General features: G+C 41.3%; 1 protein-coding gene and 1 long non-coding RNA gene across 9 annotated transcripts in view; one reads left to right on the top strand and one right to left on the bottom strand.

The window, feature by feature from the left end:
- Nucleotides 1-237: 237 nt before the first annotated feature.
- Nucleotides 238-20580, bottom strand: part of SYT1 (synaptotagmin 1) — a 608049-nt gene continuing 587706 nt past the window's right edge. For all 8 annotated transcript variants that reach the window (XM_061415614.1, XM_061415607.1, XM_061415613.1 and 5 more), the window contains 2 exons: nucleotides 8850-8983; nucleotides 238-3311 (listed from right to left, as the gene is read on the bottom strand). In XM_061415614.1, coding sequence (XP_061271598.1) covers nucleotides 3105-3311; nucleotides 8850-8983 — 341 coding nt within the window. In that variant the 3' untranslated portion in view covers nucleotides 238-3104. The remainder of the gene's footprint in view (nucleotides 3312-8849; nucleotides 8984-20580) is intronic.
- Nucleotides 19749-20580, top strand: part of LOC133247153 (uncharacterized) — a 40044-nt gene continuing 39212 nt past the window's right edge. The window contains exon 1 of the long non-coding RNA XR_009736280.1: nucleotides 19749-20190. This is a non-coding gene — a long non-coding RNA (uncharacterized LOC133247153). The remainder of the gene's footprint in view (nucleotides 20191-20580) is intronic.

Here is a 20580-nt window from a genome sequence, read left to right as displayed (position 1 = left end):
TAGGAGCAGAGAAACACGTGTTGAGAATGACACTGCCCAGGAACACTGGGCAGGAACGGCCGAATGCTCTCTGGGCAGTTTTCCCTCTCCAGCCATTCTGTCGTCATAGACGCAGGGGCTGGCATTCAGGGCAAGCTTTTGTTTAGCTGCCTCTGTTTCCAGCTGGCCCCAAAGTCAGTAGGCCATGGACTCCCTACCAGGGTCAGGTAAGAAAAAGAGTTGAAAGGCAGCAACATCAACAGGAAATAAAACATTTTTATTGAATATCTGTGTAATATGTTAAGTCATTTTTAACAACAGTCAGAAAACTACTGTGGAATTCACTACACGAAATGAAACAAAATTTAAACCACCTCATCAAAAATGAAGGTAAAATACAGCTAAAGTAGTTGGCTCGCAGGCCACGAGCCATATGGCAGAAGAAAACACCCCAACATTTCTACAAGATACAGGGAAAATCCACACAGAGAAGCACTCAAGCAGGCAGTAAATATACACGAAGGCAACTAGGCTCGTTCTAGAGCATCAGATTCTAATACTTTACACAGCTCTGTCAGAAGGGTGCATGTGGCTTACTGGAGGATGAATCTCAGTCTTGCAGCAGGTTCGGTCACTGACTTGTGACAGATGTAGTACCAGCTGATTCTATGGTGACAGTGTCCCATGTCTGGCAGTGTTGCAAGAGAACGCATTAGTCGTGCTTTAATGCAAGAAATGATGTGTACTTGGCAACTCGAACCTGCTTGTTTCAAAATGTGTGTTTCGGTGCGAACAACTTAAAGCTGAATACAGTGAACTCAAATGTCAATTTCTGATATTCAAGGAACTTAAAAAAGTCAACTCCCTCGCTTTAGTAGGGGCTTATCTTTTAAATCGGAAGGAGTTTCATTTGAATCTTTTTTTTTAAAGCAGATGTTTAATCTCACATCAGGACTTGTGCATTTTCTACTGTCTACTTTCTGAAAAAAGTGTGGAGCATCCACAGAAGGGAGAGGTCTTATTCTCCCTTCATCCTTCAGGTTTATCCCAGTCCAGGACTCTGCTACACCTGGGCTGAAAGGCCAAAGGGCTGGCCTCTGCTTTGATAAGGAAAGAACTAGACAGGAATTCTAGTTCTCTCAGGAAACAGCCAGCCCTACGATTGAAGCTTTCCATTAGCCTTTTTTGAATTCTCTTTGAGGTTTTAAGAACCATGGCAAAATCCAAAAGCCTGAACGTGAGGCTAATGCTTAGCTTCCTTCCATTTTGTTTTGGGATTTTTGAAGACGGACTTTCCCTTCAGAGCATTCCTTCTCTGGCCTGGGAGTGAGAAGGAACCACAGAGGTTGGTGGGAGCAAAGGCTAGGTGCAGTGGAGATCAGAGGCTGCCCTTCGGCTAAGTGGTGGTCTGCTGCAGTGGGGATAAATATGATATATTGCACAGTGCTTGACAAAATGCTGTGTGGTCCACCTCGTGCTTTCTATCGTTCTTATCCTATGCATAGCTTTTCGGTGCTGAGTTGGTCCTTTGTAATGAGAACTGTTTGTGCTACACACACCTTGGGCAGTGCAGTAGGAGGGAATGGCAGTATTGTTACAATATCACTAAGGAATAGATTGAGTGCTATCCACTGAGGAAACTACGTTACGTGTCTAAGCACACACGGCAGTCACAGTGTTACACAGAGCAGTCCTTTAAGACTCTTATGGAATGACTAGTAGCTTCATAATAGTGCCATTTACTACATAATAACATTGAAAACATGTAAAAACTCCTCCTAAATCAAGCATCTAGTATACATAAGAGGTTGCTTCAGTTTACTAGAACTTGTTCTTGGTTGTGTTTCACCTTTTTTTTTTTATTTTAAAGGACAAATTAAAACTTATTTACGTAAAAAGAGCATATAAAAAGATCACTAGCTAACTGTCTGTTTTGGCTTTAATGGAGGTGCATTCAAAACTATGGCTAGTTATTTCCTTCCTCTTTTGATGGGATTACAATACTGTCTGTTTACCACCAAGTAATTTTGTGTCCTAAGCACAGATTGCTGTGTTAAAAATACTCTGCATTCCTTCTAATCCGGTATAATAAAATATTTTGTTATGAAGTCGATGTGCAAACCTTTGGAATCATTGTAGGTGTGACAGCTGGAACGGAATTCACAGGGTGCACGTTGTGTATGAAGGTGAGACGGAGAGCTACTTTTCTTCTTGAATAGTCAAGCAACATTTCGAAATGCCGACTTCTCTCCTCTGCTTCTTCCCACCCCTCCCATCCCTAGACAAATGCGGGTGTGTACACACACACACACACACAAACACACGCACACACGGAATACCATCAAGTCGTTACTCTATGTGCAGTAACATGGAATCATCAACCACTGGTCAGTTGCTTCTGCGAATGTCAGAGTGAAGCTCTGACTTAAGCTCTGTAGATATGCACAGACGGATACTATTCTGTTTGTGGCTGTGCTTCCTGGAGGTCAGGCTGGATGCTGCTCAGATCATGCTAGTTTGCCTGTGAAGAAATTCTACAAAATTGGATTCACCCACCAAATCTGTGGTGCAAGCGTATCTTGGTGCTCATAGGATTCAATAGAAGCTCAGGTTTAAGTTGTCCTTTAAGATGTCAGCTTCACTGTACTAGTGCCTTACAAGTTGAGACTGCTGGAATGCAGATGATACTCTATTTACCGTATAATATATTATCAGCTCTCCTATATCTCAGTCAATTTACATAGTTTAAAATAGAACATCTTATTAAAAACATCTAGATATACACAGATTAGGAAACGCTTACAACATACAAATACACAAACTAGAAATAAATCTTTAGCATACTGATATGTACAACGGTGTGATACAATAAAGAATTTCCGTCATGCTCTATCTACACATCATATTGCTTAAAAGAAGAGTAGATTTGGAGGGCAGTGGTATGATGAAGGGCTTTGGGGCTCTCTACATTTAAATTTGTGCAAATTAAAACAGGATTTGAAGTACCACTGAATTGTGTTAGGAATGCATGGCTGGAAAAACGAAAGGACCCATATTACTGAGGTATTTACAGATACTGGCTAAAGAGCACTATGTGGGCAAACACAGAAAGGCTTCTTCTCCCCTTACTTCTTGACTGCCAGCATGGCATCAACCTCCTCCTCTACCTGCAGGGTGTGCCACTGGGCGATGGGGCGCCGGGGGTTAGCCAGCATGTCTGACCAGTGTCGCAGCTCCGCCCCGGTGCTGTTGTAGCCCACGAACACTTTGCCGATGGCATCGTTCTTGCCAATCTTGTCATAGTCCAAAACAGTTACCACCACTTGCACTTTCTGAGAGAGGACACAAAATAAACATTAATCATCCAGCTCTAGAGGTACAGTCCTACCACCAAGCTTCTTTGAGATCCAAGCAATTGGGAGATAAGAAGAACCAATCTGAAAGTACCAGGACAAGGCTGAAAGTCCAGTCCTTCTTGTCATTATTACATCATCAGCATCTTCAAAATACTTAATAAATGTTTCTTTTGGCACAGTTCTAAGACTTTCATGTGAACTGCTCAGTTACATTAGATCCTGTTAACTGCTGTCATGCAGATAAGATGCTAAAGCTCAGAGGAGTTAAATCACCTGCCTGAAGTCATATAAGAAATGAGTGTTCATTTCTTATATGTTTCCGGAGTTCATCTTGTAAAATACCACACCATGCCGCCCATGTCAACTTGTGTTCACTGTTAAATCCATTTGTTTCCATTGTTTTATCAACAAAATTTCTGACATTAATACTCAGATCATTTTTTTTGGGGGGGGTTACAGTTTTCAAAGCAACCATATACTGCAGTCCTATTTCAGGTGGGAAGAGCCAGCATAGTTTAATTTAAAACCACTGTAGAATTTCAGCTAATCGATGATTATTGTGAGTATAAAGTGTGACAATAGAGGGAAAGTCTTCAATAAGTAGTAATTAACTATATTTTTTCTCATTCATAAATTCTCTCAGTAAAAACGAAATAACTGTGTATCCAGCATTGACATCAGATGGAAATAACCCTTTAAGCTGACAAGATTTACTCCAGTGATTCCATTAGGTTGTGAGGGTTTATTTTATTTTTTCCAAGTTTTAAACTTATTATTTTGCACTGGGGTATAGCCTATTAACAATGCTGTGATAGTTTCAGGTGAGTAGCAAAGGGACTCAGCCATACATACAAATGTATCCATTCTCTTCTAAAGCCCCCTCCCATCCAGGTTGGCACATAACACTGAGCAGAGTTCCATGTGCTATACAGTAGGTCCTTGTTGGTTATCCATTTTGAATATGGCTGTGTGTTCATGACCTTCCCAAAGTCCCTGATTATCCCTTCCCCCTGGAAACCCTAAGTTTGTTTTCTAAGTCTGTTTCTTTCTGTTTGGCAAGTTCGTTTGTATCATTTCTTTTTAGATTCCACATAGAAGGGATGTCATATGATATTTCTCCTTTTGCGTGTGACTTACTTTATTCAGCATGACACTCTAGGTCCCTCCCGTTATTACAAATGGCATTATTTCCTTTTTTTTAAATGGCATTATTTCCTTCTTTTTAATGGCTGAGAAATATTGTGATGGCGTATTTAATGCCTTACTTTTTTAACTGGTCAAAGAAAATCTAGGCCAATTTGACATGAAAGAAACGCTTTCTAAAAGTACATTTTAGTTCTTTCTAAGTAACTGATTTGCTTAGTCAAAATAGGCAATGGTTCCAACCTAGAAACCAAGGGAAAATCGGGCCTCAAGACGCGTTGAAGAAGGACTCTCGAGGTCTTTCTCGGGTTGCGGCAGGAAACCCTGGGTTCCCTCGACTTGTGCCGGTGACCTCACGGAGCTTCTCAGGGTGCCTCTGAGAAGTCAGGGATACCGTTGGGTAGGGAGGGGCCTCTCGGGACTCCACTGGGTTTGGTGCAATGGAAGAGGGCCTCATCTTGAGTTGAGGCAGGAAAAGGACAAATTTAGAGTTAAGTGAAATTTATAACTTTTGGTGGCCAGAGTCAAAAGAAGCAGAAAATGTAACGATGGAAGCCAGGGCCAAATGAAGATTCTGCCCAGCTGTGGCCCTTTACTGCTCTATTGTCTGAGGATTGCATTCTGTACGAACATCCTGAGAGAGGCACCCACACAAAGCTTCAGATCAGAGAAAAATGATCACTTCTGAAAGTGGAATTGAGAATGTAGAATGCACCACACGGGCAGTAAAGGAAGCAAATTTCCATTTTGTGCAGCCGTGGATTGATTCCATTACCAAGAGAAAGACCTATTTACTGGATGGCATTTGGGACCAAGAACAGCATCATGGTGGCTCTGAGCACTTCTCCTAAGTGATTTATCTGGATGCCATCTGGGGGCAGAGACTCTAGGGGCATCGTGGACAAAGGGAACAAGGGTTTTGGAGGTTGGAGTGAATAGTTGGAGTGAGTTTTGGTTTCACCTAGAAACGTATTGTGGAGAAGGAAATGGCAACCCACTCCAGTGTTCTTGCCTGGAGAATCCCAGGGACGGGGGAGCCTGGTGGGCTTCCGTCTATGGGGTCGCACAGAGTCAGACACGACTGAAGCGACTTAGCAGCAGCAGCAGCAGGAACGTATTGATTAGTAGCAACCAGGACAAAATATCCTTATAAGGGACTTTCCAGCTGTGTATGTAGCATATACATTTTTGGGGAGTAGAGGGATGGTTTGCTACATTTTCATGTCATTTGGGCAATCAGTATATTTTGCTTCTTTCATGTTTCATGTAGATAGAGGCAGAAAGACAGTCTTATAACCTCAGGATAAATGAAACCTAAGTCCCTATCACAGCATGTTAAATGCTCAATTATTTTCTCTTGGGAAGTGCAAAGCTTAGGTAAGCAGCCTCTTGGGGGAAAAATGAGAAAAAAGAGCAAATTGACTCAAAGAACGGAGAAGACAGGATACAGTCAAAGGCGTGCTCATTATTTTCATGCCTCATGGACTCTGTATCAGGCTCTCTCTGTCCTGACAAAATGTTATCTTCTCTGAAAGGCTGCCCCAGAAACCCAGCACACATCTTGTTTCTAATGTGCTTCATTTTTCAATACGTTTGCATTTGCTGAAATTTATAGCTGAAAAGGGACATGTATTTTTTCTTTTAATGTATAGAATTATAGCTCAAAGGAATAGATTTACAATCGGATTTTTTATTGCAATGTCCTGCCTTAAATAGTTTTGTGGAATTAAAGCACAAAATGCCAGGAGGTGTTAATTTCCATAGGACTAATGTCTCAGAACTAAAAAAAAAAAAAAAAAGAGTTCATCAAATAAATACTGCAAAATAAATTGTCAGAGAAATTTTGGATGTCTTAATTTGCCAGTGGGTCCAAAGCAGTGAGCTCACTGGTTCAGACTAGTAAACAAGTGACTGGGGACAGGGAATCTTCTGCAATGTCATTTACTTGTAGAACAGCTATGGAAAGTAAGTAAGTGTGTACAATCTGCTGCTTCTGCTGCTAAGTCGCTTCAGTCGTGTCCGACTCTGTGCGACCCCATAGATGGCAGCCCACCAGGCTTCCCCGTCCCTGGGATTCTCTAGGCAAGAACACTGGAGTGGGTTGCCACAATCTGCTGACATGTGGAAATATATATAAGAAAGGTTATATGAAAACTGTGAACTGATGTGAGGATGGTGGGATTATTGGCAGTTAAAAAACTGGCCTATATTATACAGTAGCTTCTAGCCACAGGCACTTGCTTAGTCGCTTCCGTTGTTTCCGACTCTCTGCGACCCTACGGACCATGGCCTGCCAGGCTCCTCCGTCCATGGGATTCTCCAGGCAAGAATACTGGAAGGGTTGCCGTTTCCTCCCCGACAGGTAGCTGATTAAATTTAAATAAATTAAAATCGAAGTCCCCTGTTACACTAGTGGCTAAGGTGCTCACGGCCCACCTATGGCTGGTGGCTACCGGACTGGACAACACCGATATTCCCTCCTTACAGAGTTCTGTTGGACCATTAGATCCATTTTCTAATAAAATGCTAATTTGAAGAGAAGGGAATATTAGTATTGTGAGTAATAATGGTGGGAACCATATCCTGAGTGTTCGAATGTGCTTAACACTGTTCCAGATGCTTCTACATGCTTCTCGCTTCGCCTGGGTTCTGTTATTATTCCTGTTTTACACACGAGCCTCAGTTTCCTTTTCTTGTTTAATTATTTCTTTATTGGCTGTGCTGAGTCCTCGCTGCCGCGTGCCGGCTTTCCCTAGTTCTGGCAAGCGGGGGCTGCTCGCTGGTTGTGGTGCGAGGGCGTCTCATTGCAGTGGCTGCTCTTGTCCCGGGGAACGGACTCAAGCGTGCGGCTTCAGTAGCGGCAGCTCATGGGCTTAGTTGCCCTGTGGCATGTAGAATCGTCCTGCACCAGGGATCGACCCTGTGTCCCCTGCATTGGCAGTTGGATTCTTAGCCCCTGGACCACCAGGCAAGCCCCCAGTTTCCTTATATGTATATAAAACTGGGGTAATAATGGTGCTTCTTTCACAGCATAAGGATTAAATGAGCTTATGCAGGTAAAGTGCATAAGTATGTACCTTGGGCCTATGTACAAAATAAGTATACAATAAATGTGGCTATTATATTAACTTTCTTCATGGAATAAAAGAGTGATTCATTCTTAAAGTACTGTATTTTAAGAATGGATTAAAAGTAAAAATATGCAACTGAAGACTGTTTGCTGACTTTTGTGATTCTGAACCTGTAGAAAGTTCCATGCTGTAGTTTTTAATTGCCCACCCTTCATCTTTCCTTCAAGTCACGAGCAAATTTCCATAGGACTGAAAAGATAGACCCACATCAAATATTTTATAAAGTTTAAAAATAGTGTTGCTTTAACCAATTTGACTCTCTGCCACCCATTAAAAGTTAGTAAAAATAGCCTATAATTAGTGGATGTGAACTTTGGATCCAATAGCCTAACTATGGACTATGAGATAAGAAAACCTAAGCATATTTAAGAATTGCTAAGTAATAAGTGAAAGTGAAAGTTGCTCAGTTGTGTCCGACTCTATGTGACCCCATGGACTATGCAGTCCATGGAAGTCTCTAAACCAGGATACTGGAGTGGGTAGCCTTTGCCTTCTCCAGGGGATCTTCCCAACCCAGGGATCGAACCCAGGTCTGCCGCATTGCAGGCAGGTTCTTTACCAGCTGAGCCACAAGGGAAGCCCTAAGTAGTAAGATTACATGCTATCTCTGTGGCTACATGTAGATCCTATTTTGAACCTATTAACTGCAAGGTCTTTTAATAGAATACTTCCAATCATAATAAATATTATCTAGCAAATTAAGGTTCCTTCTTTACAAAAGTAACCATCCATTCCAACTCAGAAACAGGAATCTGAATTTAAACAATTGAAAATACAACTTGACCTAATTTTTCTACTGGTAAAAGATTAATTATGCTGCATATCTAGCATCAACCAAGATATTTCTTTTCTCACTTTTTATTTTTATTTTTTGCTACAAAGAGGTGATAATGAGAAATACTGTGGCTTGAGAGTCAAAAGTTAAAGCTCATTTTTTCTTGACCTTTTAACTGTTGTGGATGTACTTTTTGAATTAGCAGAGTTGTTCTGTTGGTGTTCTTTTTCCTACTTTATTTCTGCTCACCAGAATGCTGCTGCTTTTGCTGATGAAGCAGCGTATCCTATGCTGTGTATTTCATCATTTCCCTCTTCACGTAGCTTGAGCATCTAATGTGCGTGGAGTAAGGATGGCAGTTCAAGTAGAGACATGTGCACTGAGAGTTTACAAGGTCTGTGTGTTTAATTTATGCGGTCTGAAGAAACGAAATCGAAGGGGAAGACAAAATATGTTTAACATTACCTGGATTTGCTCAAAGGGTACTTCAAAGCTGAATGACTCATTGTAGTAGGGGTTAAGTGTATTCTTTTTAATTGTTGTCTTTTTCTTCTTCAGCCTCTTGCCATTCTGCATCAGATGGATCTTCACATAAGGATCTGAAAAATAGAAACAAAAACTTTAGGAGATCAGAGACACATATTTTAGATTATAATTGAGTTTATAAAAAGTAAATGTTTCATATAGGAAAGTAATTGTGTAGCATATGTTTAGTATTTTTAAAAATTTCAAGTGTTTCTTGTTGAAAGATTTTAAGTAACCTATGGGCCATGTATTTTTGGTCATGATATCTCAATGTTTGTAGTTGGATTTAGGAGATGAGAGCAGTGGTGTGCTGGCAAACCTCCTTTTTGGGGAAAAAAAAAAGTCTTGATGTAGCATTTGCTAATGTTCATGGTATAAATATTCTCAGCATGGCCAATTTCAAGCTAACTGTTTAACAACTGGCTTAGTAAATTCCTGAAAATTTAGCAGTTGGCTCTTGTAAGCTGGCAAGAAACCGGCTGCAGTATACCACTGCATGGAATAAAATTCTTGACAGAGAGGACAAAGGAGCCGTTTCGTTCTTTCACTTACTCATTTGCTCAAACAATAATAGGCCCTAGGGGTATAGATGTAAACAAACCAGACTATCCCTGTTTTCAGGATAGAACTTCAGACTTGTGGGAGAAATAGACAATGAACTTGAAGAGAAATACATGTGAAAGTATAACTTGAGAAGAGTGCTCTGGAAGAAAAGAGCAGATTGATGTATGATAGAGACTCCCGGGGTGGTATGGTGAGGATGAGGGAGGAATGGAATCATATAGTTAGATCACTTAGGTAAGACCTTTCTGCAGAGGGAACACTGACAGTGAGATGTGAATACGGAAGGCGAGAAGAGGCTGTGTGTCTGAGTGTGCGTGTGTGTGGGAGAGAGATACCCAGGATCTGTGCCAGAACATTTCTAGGTAGAAAAGAGCTTCAAGGGTTCAAGGAAAAGCGAATAAGCTGGTAGCACCCCCAAAAGTAATGAGAAAAGGAGCAGGGGAAAGATTCCCTTGGCAGTTTCCCAAGTCTCATTGCTAGGTAAGACAATGGATGGATAAGATGGTTCGCATTACTAACAGATGAATGACCCCCCTACAGGTTATCAAGAACCAATGCCCAAGTTTGATAATAAAATCTACTGTTTCCTGAAACATTTTTCTGTCTGATAGGCAATGCATGTTCATTATAGAAAAATATCAGGGGGCAATGATAAACAAAAAGAGGAAGAAATCATCCATGATTTTACTCCCCTGCCATGCCTTCCAAAATTTCTTTCCTTTCTTTCAGAACATGGAGAGCTGTAAAAAAACTTCACAGATATTCTACTCTAATGCCCATGTACTTTTAGAATGTACAGCTGCAGACCAGAGAAGGTGGTTTTTATACCCCTCTTCCAATCCTCCAGTAGAACATAACTTCTGAAGGACAGAAAATTTGTCTGCCGTACTCACTAATTGAATTTACTAAACAGTATCCAGAAGTATTCAATTTTTGTTGAATAAATAAGTGGAACTTATTTAGGGCCTAATAATCTGGGCCTCCTTACCTTTACTTCTCTGTCTTCCCATTGCCCCAAAGCCCAGATTAGTTAAATACGTGTAGTCTGCATACTTTGTTTTTAATGTTACATCCAGTCAAGGGGCTTGCAATTAAGATTTTAATCAAAATGAAGAATATCTTTAAAAGCAGATCAAGAAATGAGAAACCATGTGTGTCAACTAAATAGTTGGTCAGTTAAAAAAAGTCCGCTGTGAATATTTGCCAATGAAGAGGAAAATGAGAAAAGCCTGCTGCTCTCAGGCAATGCTGATTTTTGGTACAGAGACCTGGCTTGCCTACCAAGCTGCCCGTCTCCTCCATCGCAGCCCCTTACACTGTATAAAGATGGTCAAGCCTCCAGTTGCACCTTGGTACTGAGAAAATACTGTGGTACTAAACACTCCCAAATCAGCGTTGATGGCTCCTATGTTCACGTGTGGAAACTCCATCAACCTAAGGCACAGGCTTTTGCAAGACAAGCATGGTGACTGTACGTTTATTCCTTTAACACAGTAAATGACCAGCAAATTCCTTGTGCATCTGCCTTTTGAGCAAGCAAATTAAAAACCAAGATCCTTTCAGATTTCAACATGATCTCTGATGTGACCAACGCCTGCAGGAGAACAAGGTGACTCAGAAAAACTGATTAGTTAGGTTCTCACTGACTGAGGGGGCCAGGTGTGAGCTAACAACTGAGTAACAGGAAAGAGTCAGTCATCTGAAGTCAGTCATCTGAACCAGCCAGAAGGAACCGTACGTGCAGAGCCCCATGCCGCTTGCCTTTCCTCCTGTTTGTGAATCAAGAAGGCAAGGGGGAGGGAGGGGGGTGGTGAGGTCAGGGATGTAACACTGTCAAAAGCAGAATCTGCCATTCCCACCCCAATTCAGAGGTATTCTATAACTTAATGACCCCTCCAGAGGGCTGGAACAGGAGCAGGTTTGGGGCAGTATGAATGGGCAGAGGGAGGCTTTGCCTTTGCAGATTCCTCCTGATACAGGCACCAAAACCACTTACTTTATAGCCAAAATTCCCAGCTTAATCATAACCAAGAATGGCAGGAACTCAAAGGTCTTTTTCTCTTTTTTTCTTCCCAGATTTATTGAGATATAGTTGACACATAACATTGTGTAAGTTTAAGGTGTACAATGTGACGACTTGACGTACATATGAGAAGTGATTACCACAATAAGGTTAGTTAACAACTGTCAGTTCACATAATTATGACTTTTTTTGGTGGTAAGAACATTTAAGCTCTACTATCTTAGTAGCAACTTTCAAGTATAGAACACAACACTGTCAGCATGCTGTCCATTGGATCCCCAGAACTGACTCATCTTGTAACTAGAAGTTTGTACCCCTTGATCAACAACTCCTCACTTCCCTGGCTCCTCAGGCCCTGGCAATCACTATTCTACTTTCTGCTTCTAGGAGTCTTTCTTTTTAAAAAATAGATTCCACATCCACATAAAAGGGAGGTAATACAGCATTTGTCTTTCTCTATCTGACTTATTTCTCTTAGCATAATGCCCTTGAAGTCCATCCGTGTTGTCGTCTTTTCTTTGTGTGGCTGAATAATATTCTGTCATATATATCACACTTTCATTATCCATTTATCAGTTGACAAACATATAGGTTGCTTCCATGTCTTGGCAACTGTGAGTAATGCTGCAGCGGACATGGGACTGCAGACATCTTTTTGAGATAGTGATTTCCTTTACTTCAGATGCATACCCAGGAGTGGAATTGCTGCATCATATGGTATCTCTGTTTTTAATTTATCTCGAGGAAACTCCATACTGTTTTCCATAGTGGCTGCACCAACTTATGTTCCCACCAGCAGTGCATGAGGGTCCCCTTTTCTTCACATCTTGAGCGCTTATACTTCTTGTCTTGCTGATGATAGCTATTCTAGTAGGTGTGGCTTTGATTTTTATTGCCCTGATTATTAGTGATGATTAGCACTGGATCTAATCATCACTAATCATCCATTTTTTCCTGGATCTGTTGGTAATTTGTGTATCTTCTCTGAAAAAATATCATTCTAACCTCTGCCCATTTTTAATTGGATTAAAAAAAAATTCTACTTTTCTTTGTTGCTGTTGAGATGTATGAGTTTCTTATATATTTTGGATGTTAGCCCCTTATCTGACATATGGTTTGCAAATCTTTTATCCCACTCCACAGGTTGTCAGAAGTCCTCTTTTTCAATGTTTGTGCCTGGATTAAATCTTGACTGTCTAAGCCCAACAGCTTATGTACCCAAGGTGGTCACATTTGAGCATCTTCTTTGTCCAGCCATCCAAAGTCTTACATTAATTCTCCAATTTCTCTACTCTTCTTCATTTTCATCCACTCTTTGGCTTGATTTCATAGATGTCCTCTGGTTGAAGTCTTGCCCTGGATTCTGGTCCCTTTGGAGATGGCCCTAATCTCTTGATTAGTTCACTAGCAACTTCTTTGGGAACCTAGACCTTGCTCCTGTCTCCCTAAGTATGGCTGAGACTTCTTAATGGAAATATACCCACGTAACTATGAGACACACCCATGCTTTAAGGACACGCACACTTTTTATAGTAAGGATCACCTCTTCTGTAAAGTAGAACTCTGCATACTTAAATTTGCTCTGTTTTAGGGACTGGTCCACAAAGCAAATCCTTGTCAGTTTAGTTTCTTAATGGTTTAGAAATCCTGGTCATTGCATGACAAGACATAATTTTATGGAAATGATAAAATAGGCAGTAATGAGACTCCTGGGGATCAAGACCATCCCCATGGAAAAGAAATGCAAAAAAGCAAAATGGCTGTCTGAGGAGGCCTTACAATTACCTGTGAAAAGAGAAGGGAAAAGCAAAGAAGAAAAGGAAAGATATAAGCATCTGAATGCAGAGTTCCAAAGAATAGCAAGAAGGCATAAGAAAGCCTTCTTCAGCGATCAAAGCAAAGAAACAGAGGAAAACAACACAATGGGAAAGACTAGAGATCTCTTCAAGAAAATTAGAGATACCAAGGGAACATTTCATGCAAAGATGGGCTCGATAAAGGACAGAAATGGTATGGACCTAACAGAAGCAGAAGGTATTAAGAAGAGATGGCAAGAATACACAGAAGAACTGTACAAAAAGATCTTCATGACCCAGATAATCACGATGGTGTGATCACTGACCTAGAGCCAGACATCCTGGAATGTGAATTCAAGTGGGCCTTACAAAGCATCACTACGAACAAAGCTAGTGGAGGTGATGGAATTCCAGTTGAGCTATTTCAAATCCTGAAAGATGATGCTGTGAAAGTGCTGCACTCAGTATGCCAGCAAATTTGGAAAACTCAGCAGTGGCCACAGGACTGGAAAAGGTCAGTTTTCATTCCAATCCCAAAGAAACGCAATGCCAAAGAATGCTCAAACTACCGCACAGTTGCACTCATCTCACACGCTACTAAAGTAATGCTCAAAATTCTCCAAGCCAGGCATCAGTAATATGTGAACCGTGAACTTCCAGATGTTCAAGCTGGTTTTAGAAAAGGCAGAGGAACCAGAGATCAAATTGCCAACATCTGTTGGATCATGGAAAAAGCAAGAGAATTCCAGAAAAACATCTATTTCTGCTTTCTTGACTATGCCAAAGCCTTTGACTGTGTGGATCACAATAAACTGTAGAAAATTCTGAAAGATATGGGAATACCAGACCACCTGATCTACCTCTTGAGAAATTTGTATGCAGGTCAGGAAGCAACAGTTAGAACTGGACATGGAACAACAGACTGGTTCCAAATAGGAAAAGGAGTCCATCAAGGCTGTATATTGTCACCCTGCTTATTTAACTTCTATGCAGAGTACATCATGAGAAACGCTGGACTGGAAGAAACACAAGCTGGAATCAAGATTGCCAGGAGAAATATCCATAACCTCAGATGTGCAGATGACACCACCCTTATGGCAGAAAGTGAAGAGGAACTCAAAAGCCTCTTGATGAAAGGGAAAGTAGAGAGTGAAAAAGTTGGCTTAAAGCTCAACATTCAGAAAACAAAGATCATGGCATCCGGTCCCATCACTTCATGGGAAATAGATGGGGAAAGAGTGGAAACAGTGTCCGACTTTATTTTTTTGGGTTCCAAAATCACTGTAGATGATGACTGCAGCTATGAAATTAAAAGACGCTTATCCTTGGAAGGAAAGTTATGACCAACCTAGATAGCATATTCAAAAGCAGAGACATTACTTTGCAAACAAAGGTCCGTCTAGTCAAGGCTATGGTTTTTCCAGTGGTCCTGTATGGATGTGAGAGTTGGACTGTGAAGAAGGCTGAGCACCAAAGAACTGATGCTTTTGAACTGTGGTGTTGGAGAAGACTCTTGAGAGTCCCTTGGACTGCAAGGAGATCCAACCAGTCCATTCTAAAGGAGATCAGTCCTGAGTGTTCTTTGGAAGGAATGATGCTAAGCTGAAACTCCAGTACTTTGGCCACCTCATGCGAAGAGTTGACTCATTGGAAAAGACTCTGATGCTGGGAGGGATTGGGGGCAGGAGGAGAAGGGGACGACAGAGGATGAGATGGCTGGATGGCATCACTGACTCGATGGACGTGAGTCTGAGTGAACTCTGGGAGTTGGTGATGGATAGGGAGGCCTGGCGTGCTGCGATTCATGGGGTCGCAAAGAGTCAGACACGACTGAGTGACTGAACTGAACTGAACTGAATGAGACTCCCTAACGTTGCCATTGCTCTTGAACACAACTACTAGATACCATGCGTGGCATCCAAATATCCATTAGGTTTTTGTAAGCCTGTAAATACCACAGGGGGATAGGCAAGCTACAAAGTTGGGCTGCTGTCCTCAGGAACTCCATATGTCTATGACTACACTGCTTATATTCTGTTCCCGGAACAAGTGCTCATGGAACCCTTCATGATCTAAATACTGACAGCCCTCCTTCAACACCATTTCGATAATCCCTATTGCTATTGAAACAGGTGCAAGACTTGGGACAGTTGGCTTTTTATTTGTTTAATTTATCCTAAAAAGGGGGTGGGATCTTTTTGTTTTTCTAACTGTGGTAGAAATGAAGAGCTCTTTTCTGATCTATCTAGTCTCTAATAGTATATGTTTCTAACTTTTCAGTGCCAAAAAATGATGAGCTAGCATTAGAAAGAAGGTTCTTCCCGCCCAACGATAAACTGCAGTTACAAAGAGTGCAGATTCATTGCCGCATTTTGGGTGATTTTCAGGTGTATCATCTGGTCTTGTTCTCACTACTGCTACCTTCAGTCACCATTTGTCAGGCTCTCTTTTTGTCTGAAATCAGTCTAACTGAACTCTACCTCCTTCTGTCATAATAGTTGTTGTAACTTGGGAGAATTTTAGAACACTGTAGTAAAATCACCCCCAAACTTTTATATGTGGACAGTCCTCTTTCATATAAAATTTAGGTTTTTTTCCCTAACAAAAACAATTATAGAAGGCAGAGAGATATTTCCCTCAAAAGATAGCCATATCCTAACCCTCGGAATTTGTTAATATGTCACCTTATATAGCAAAAGAGACTTTGCAAATGTAATTAAGGTTAAGGATCTTGAGATGAGAGGGTTGTCTAAGAGGACCCAGTCTAGTCATGTGAGAAAACAGAGGCCCTTTTCTGGTTGTGGTCAGAAAGAGATGTAACAATAGAAGACGGGTGCAGAGACAAACCACACTGCTGGCTTTGGAGATGGGGAAAGGGGCCACCAGCCACAGAATGCAGGTCACCTCTAGAAGCTGGGCATGCACACACTGCATATTTAAAATGGATAGCCAACAGGGACCTGCTGTGCAGCACGTGAAACTCTGCTCGATGTTATGTGGCAGCCTGGATGGGAGGGGAGTCTGGGGGAGAACGGACACACTTGTGTGTCTGGCTGAGCCCCTTCACCACTCACCTGGCAGTGTCACAGCATTCTTAACTGGTTATTCCCCAAGACAAAATAAAAAGGTAAAAAAAAAAAGTTGGAAAAGGCAATGGATTCTTGCCTAAAAGGAACACAATTCTGCTGACACCTTGATTTTAGTCAAGTGAGACCTTTGTGATTGTTTATCTTGGTAGCAACAGAAAAGTAATACAGCAACCAAAATTGAAGAGATAATTCTGTTGTTTATCTAGCATGGTTTGAGGATGAGAGTTTAATTTAAATAGATCTAGAAAATAATATTTTGGAAAAAACTGATATTCTTTCCAATCTCCTAAAAATTATTACACTGTTATTCAAAGCAAAATCTTTCAAAAATTTGCTTTTTTTGATTAAAATGTTAACATAGCATGAAATCAAAAGATAATATTTATGTACAGGTGTTTTAGGGTTCTAGGTAAAATTAGTGAAAATGAAATGCTAGCTGAGAATAATTTTTAAAGTAAGATCCATTGCAAGGTTTAATATAATAATCTTCCTTTATATCTGTAGAGTGCGTGAAGGTGATATATGTACAGGCTTCCCTGGTGGCTCAGATGGTAAAGAATCTGCCTGCAGGGCAGGAGACCCAGGTTTGATCCCTGGGTTGGGAAGACCCCCAGCAGAAGGGAATGGCTACCCAATCTAGTATTCTTGCCTAGAGAATTCCATGGACAGAAGATCCTGGCAGGCTACAGTCCATGGGGTTTCAAAGAGTTGGACATGACTAAGTGACTAACACTTTCATATAAAACATGTACAATATACATAACATATATGTAACACACATACATAACATATATATAAACACATTACATATATATGATAAATTATATAATCTCCTTTAATCCGTACAACAATCCCAGTGAAAAAACTGGGGCTTAGAAAGGCTGATTTTTTTTTCCCCAAGAATGTATACCAAGGTCTTCAGACACTGAACCTGCTGCTCTGTGTGATATTTGGAGAAATAAGTTAGCATCCTGTTTATAAGTACAGACCCTGGAGCTAAACTAACTTGAATCTTGGCTGTGCTACCAGCTGTGTAGTTTGGGCAAGTTATTTAAGCTCTTTATTCCATAGTTCCTTCACCTTAAAGTGGTGAGACTGGTCATACCTCGCTCAGAGAATTGTGAAGATTAAATTGAGTTTCTCTTTTGAAAGTTCTTCAGAATGTACTTGGCACATATTTTATTAATTATTCGTATTTATTATAGGGTTGTGAAAGGACTGACATCTAAGTCAGCATCTGTGTGTCAGACCCTCCCCCAAATCACTTTGTACAACTGGTGCCCACCATTAGCAAATGGGAAAAAGTCATTCCAAGCTGACCCTAGTGCCAGATTTATTTCTGGAAAGAACACCCACGCTGAGCAACTGGTTCATTACTGAAGAATTTACTCCTGTATAAGATGAAAGAGAAGGAGTTTCTTTCTTTTCTACCTGCAGAGATGGTCTTGAGGTGTGTGATGGGAAATGAACCCAACATCCAATATTCCACATCCTCCTGTTCCTGAAGTCAAGACATCAAATGACTCAGAGCTGAGAAGGTGATCTGGAGAGTTCTACCTGCAGTCTTATTACTGTGGTTCTAGGATAGTGTGAGCCAAAACTGTGATATATGGACCTTTCTTTCCAGATATTGAGCTAATGTGGGTATACTTGGACATATTATGTATGGAGAATCTACTTTCCTGATGCTGCTTGAAATGAGGAAACAGAGAAAAGGAGGCCCTCAGCTTTGAGATTTGTTGTTGGAAATACGGTAATATCCATTGGTTGTTGGAGAGAGGTAGTGTCTATACCTCCACTCATAATTTTTCTGTGAATTGCTTTTCATTGTGAGAAAAAAATATAGTCTGATTTCTTTCTTCTGCTTCCACCTAGTCTCAAAACTCCTGCATTCTTTTTTCCACTCTTTCCAATCTAGAGCGAAGGATAGGAAATCATGTTAAAGTTTCAGTGAGAGGATTTGCTAAGACACTTATTGTACCTCACCTTGTAGACGGGAGGCTTGCAAGTACTGACTCTGCCAGGTGAAAGGAGTGTTGAGGATCCCAGGACGGTGACCAGATGAATGCTCGTGTCTCATTTCCATTTTCAGGGATGAGGATGAAGACCTCCTTTGATTGGTTAGGTGATTACTCGGTCAGTTTCAGCTTATGAGCAACTCCGAAGGTGGGAGGGTCATTCTCTGCCAGTTGGGAAGCCTCTTCTCATATGATTCGTGGGGCAGACAGCCTATGGTCTGGGGCCAATCTTTGTCTTTCATGGTTCCTATTCAGGTGTTAATTTTGAGCGGAAGACTTCTCACATATATTTTCACATTAAATGGTAGGAGTCTCCTTTCTGAAGGGTTTATTCCAACAACCAATTCCTAGTAGTCTGATCTGGCCCTGATGCTCCAATATTTAGCTCTAGGTGAAGTGAGTTACCACTACACATAGTCCTTCAGACTTCGCCTCCCATCCCACTCATCTCCATCTGATCCACCCTGGACACACTGAATCTGCCATCCTCTTTTGCTCAGGGAGTAAGAAGAGTGTTGACACATGGACGGCCCTATTTCCTTGTGTTCCAGATTTCCCTACCATCCACCTTGCTTTACAAAGGCTTGGTTGATTTGATGGCTTTGTCTATGGAAGGGATGAAAATAGGGAGGTTGGGTATGGCAATCAGAAGAAACTCTAGAAGCCCTCACTCTGCCAGGTAATTCTCGATACCGCCTTAGCTGGCATTGTTGTGGACTAAATGTGTGTGCTCCCCAGATTTATATGTTAAAATCCTAACCCCTAAGTGTGATGGTATTAAGAGGTGGGGTCTTTGGGAAGTAGTTAGGTCTTGCGGGTGGAGCCTTATAAGAAGAGTCATGATCTTTCTCTATGCCACATGAAGATAGAGTGAGGGGGCAGTTGTTAACCAGGAAGAGAGCCTTTCCTAAGACCCTGACCACGCTGATCTCTCACTTTAAGTGTCTAGGACTGTGAGTAATGAATGTCTGTGGTTTAAGCCACCAAGTCGGTAGTATTCTGTCATAGCAGCCCTACCTACCTATCCACCTACCTACTCACTATCCATCCATCCATCCATCTATCTTCTGTCTCTCTCCAAACTAAAATGACAGTCTTCCCACTAAACTCTCCCTGGGTTCCCTCTGCTTTTTCTCCAGCATTACTGATCCTTCTTTATTTTCTCCTGTCCCTTCATCTGCCCCAAGATTCTCAAGGACAAATGTTTTTGTTTCATTCACATTTGATATTATTTTAGCACACATTTCATAGGCTTTTTCTCTGTATTCCTTTGCTCAGACACCCTGCAGTCCAACCTTATGCTTTCAATATTACTGCTACCTCAGTAAAACAGAGCTTCTGGCCACAGAGTCTGGCACTGGAATGCAATGTTTTCACCAACACTGGTGTCCCTGGCACAGTTTCAACATGTGGAGATACATTCCCAAAAAAGGATAGAGAGTAACCTTGGAGGAAGACTTTGAAACTCAGTATAAAATTCAGTAAATTGTTTTCCTTCAATTACAGGGACACAACTTGGATAAACTTTGCAGAAACATAAGGGCAGCCCACACACTGTACTATAGGTCATAACTATAACTACCTCAGCTCTGTGATCCTTGGGACAGACACCTACTGATCTCCTCACCTCCCTGTAGGCCTGTTCTTTCGTCAGGAGTCCAGCCTGATCTGGAGCCATCTTTGATCCCTTCTCCATCTCCCATGAACGCTGGGCCACTGGGTGCTGCCCGTTTGCCTTCATCTGGTCACTCTCGTTGGTTCTGTCTTTCTAAATGTTGCCATACTCTAAAGGTAAGAAATCTAATCTCTCTTGCTACTGTACCTTCAATGTCAGACCAGTCTTCCTATAATTGTTAAAAGGGCATTTGATCCCATTTTAATGATTCTCATTAAAACCCTTTAATGACTTGCCAGTGTAAAAAAGTCATTAAAGATAGAATATCTTTCCATGTGAAAGATAGAAGGCAGGAGGAGAAGGGGATGACAGAGGATGAGATGGTTGGATGGCATCACCGACTCAATGGACGTGAGTTTGAGCAAGCTCCAGGAGATAATAAAGGACAGGGAGACCTGGCGTGTTGCAGTCCGTGGGGTCACAAAGAGTTGGACACGACTGAGCAACTCAACAACAGCAGCAGCAATGTAAAACGAATTCCAAACTCGATCGTGGCATTCACAGCC

The sequence above is a fragment of the Bos javanicus genome, chromosome 5 (genome assembly GCF_032452875.1).
Source record: "Bos javanicus breed banteng chromosome 5, ARS-OSU_banteng_1.0, whole genome shotgun sequence".
Taxonomy (NCBI): Eukaryota; Metazoa; Chordata; class Mammalia; order Artiodactyla; family Bovidae; genus Bos; species Bos javanicus.
Note: the sequence above shows the minus strand (reverse complement) of the source record. Positions and strands in the feature narration are given on the sequence as shown.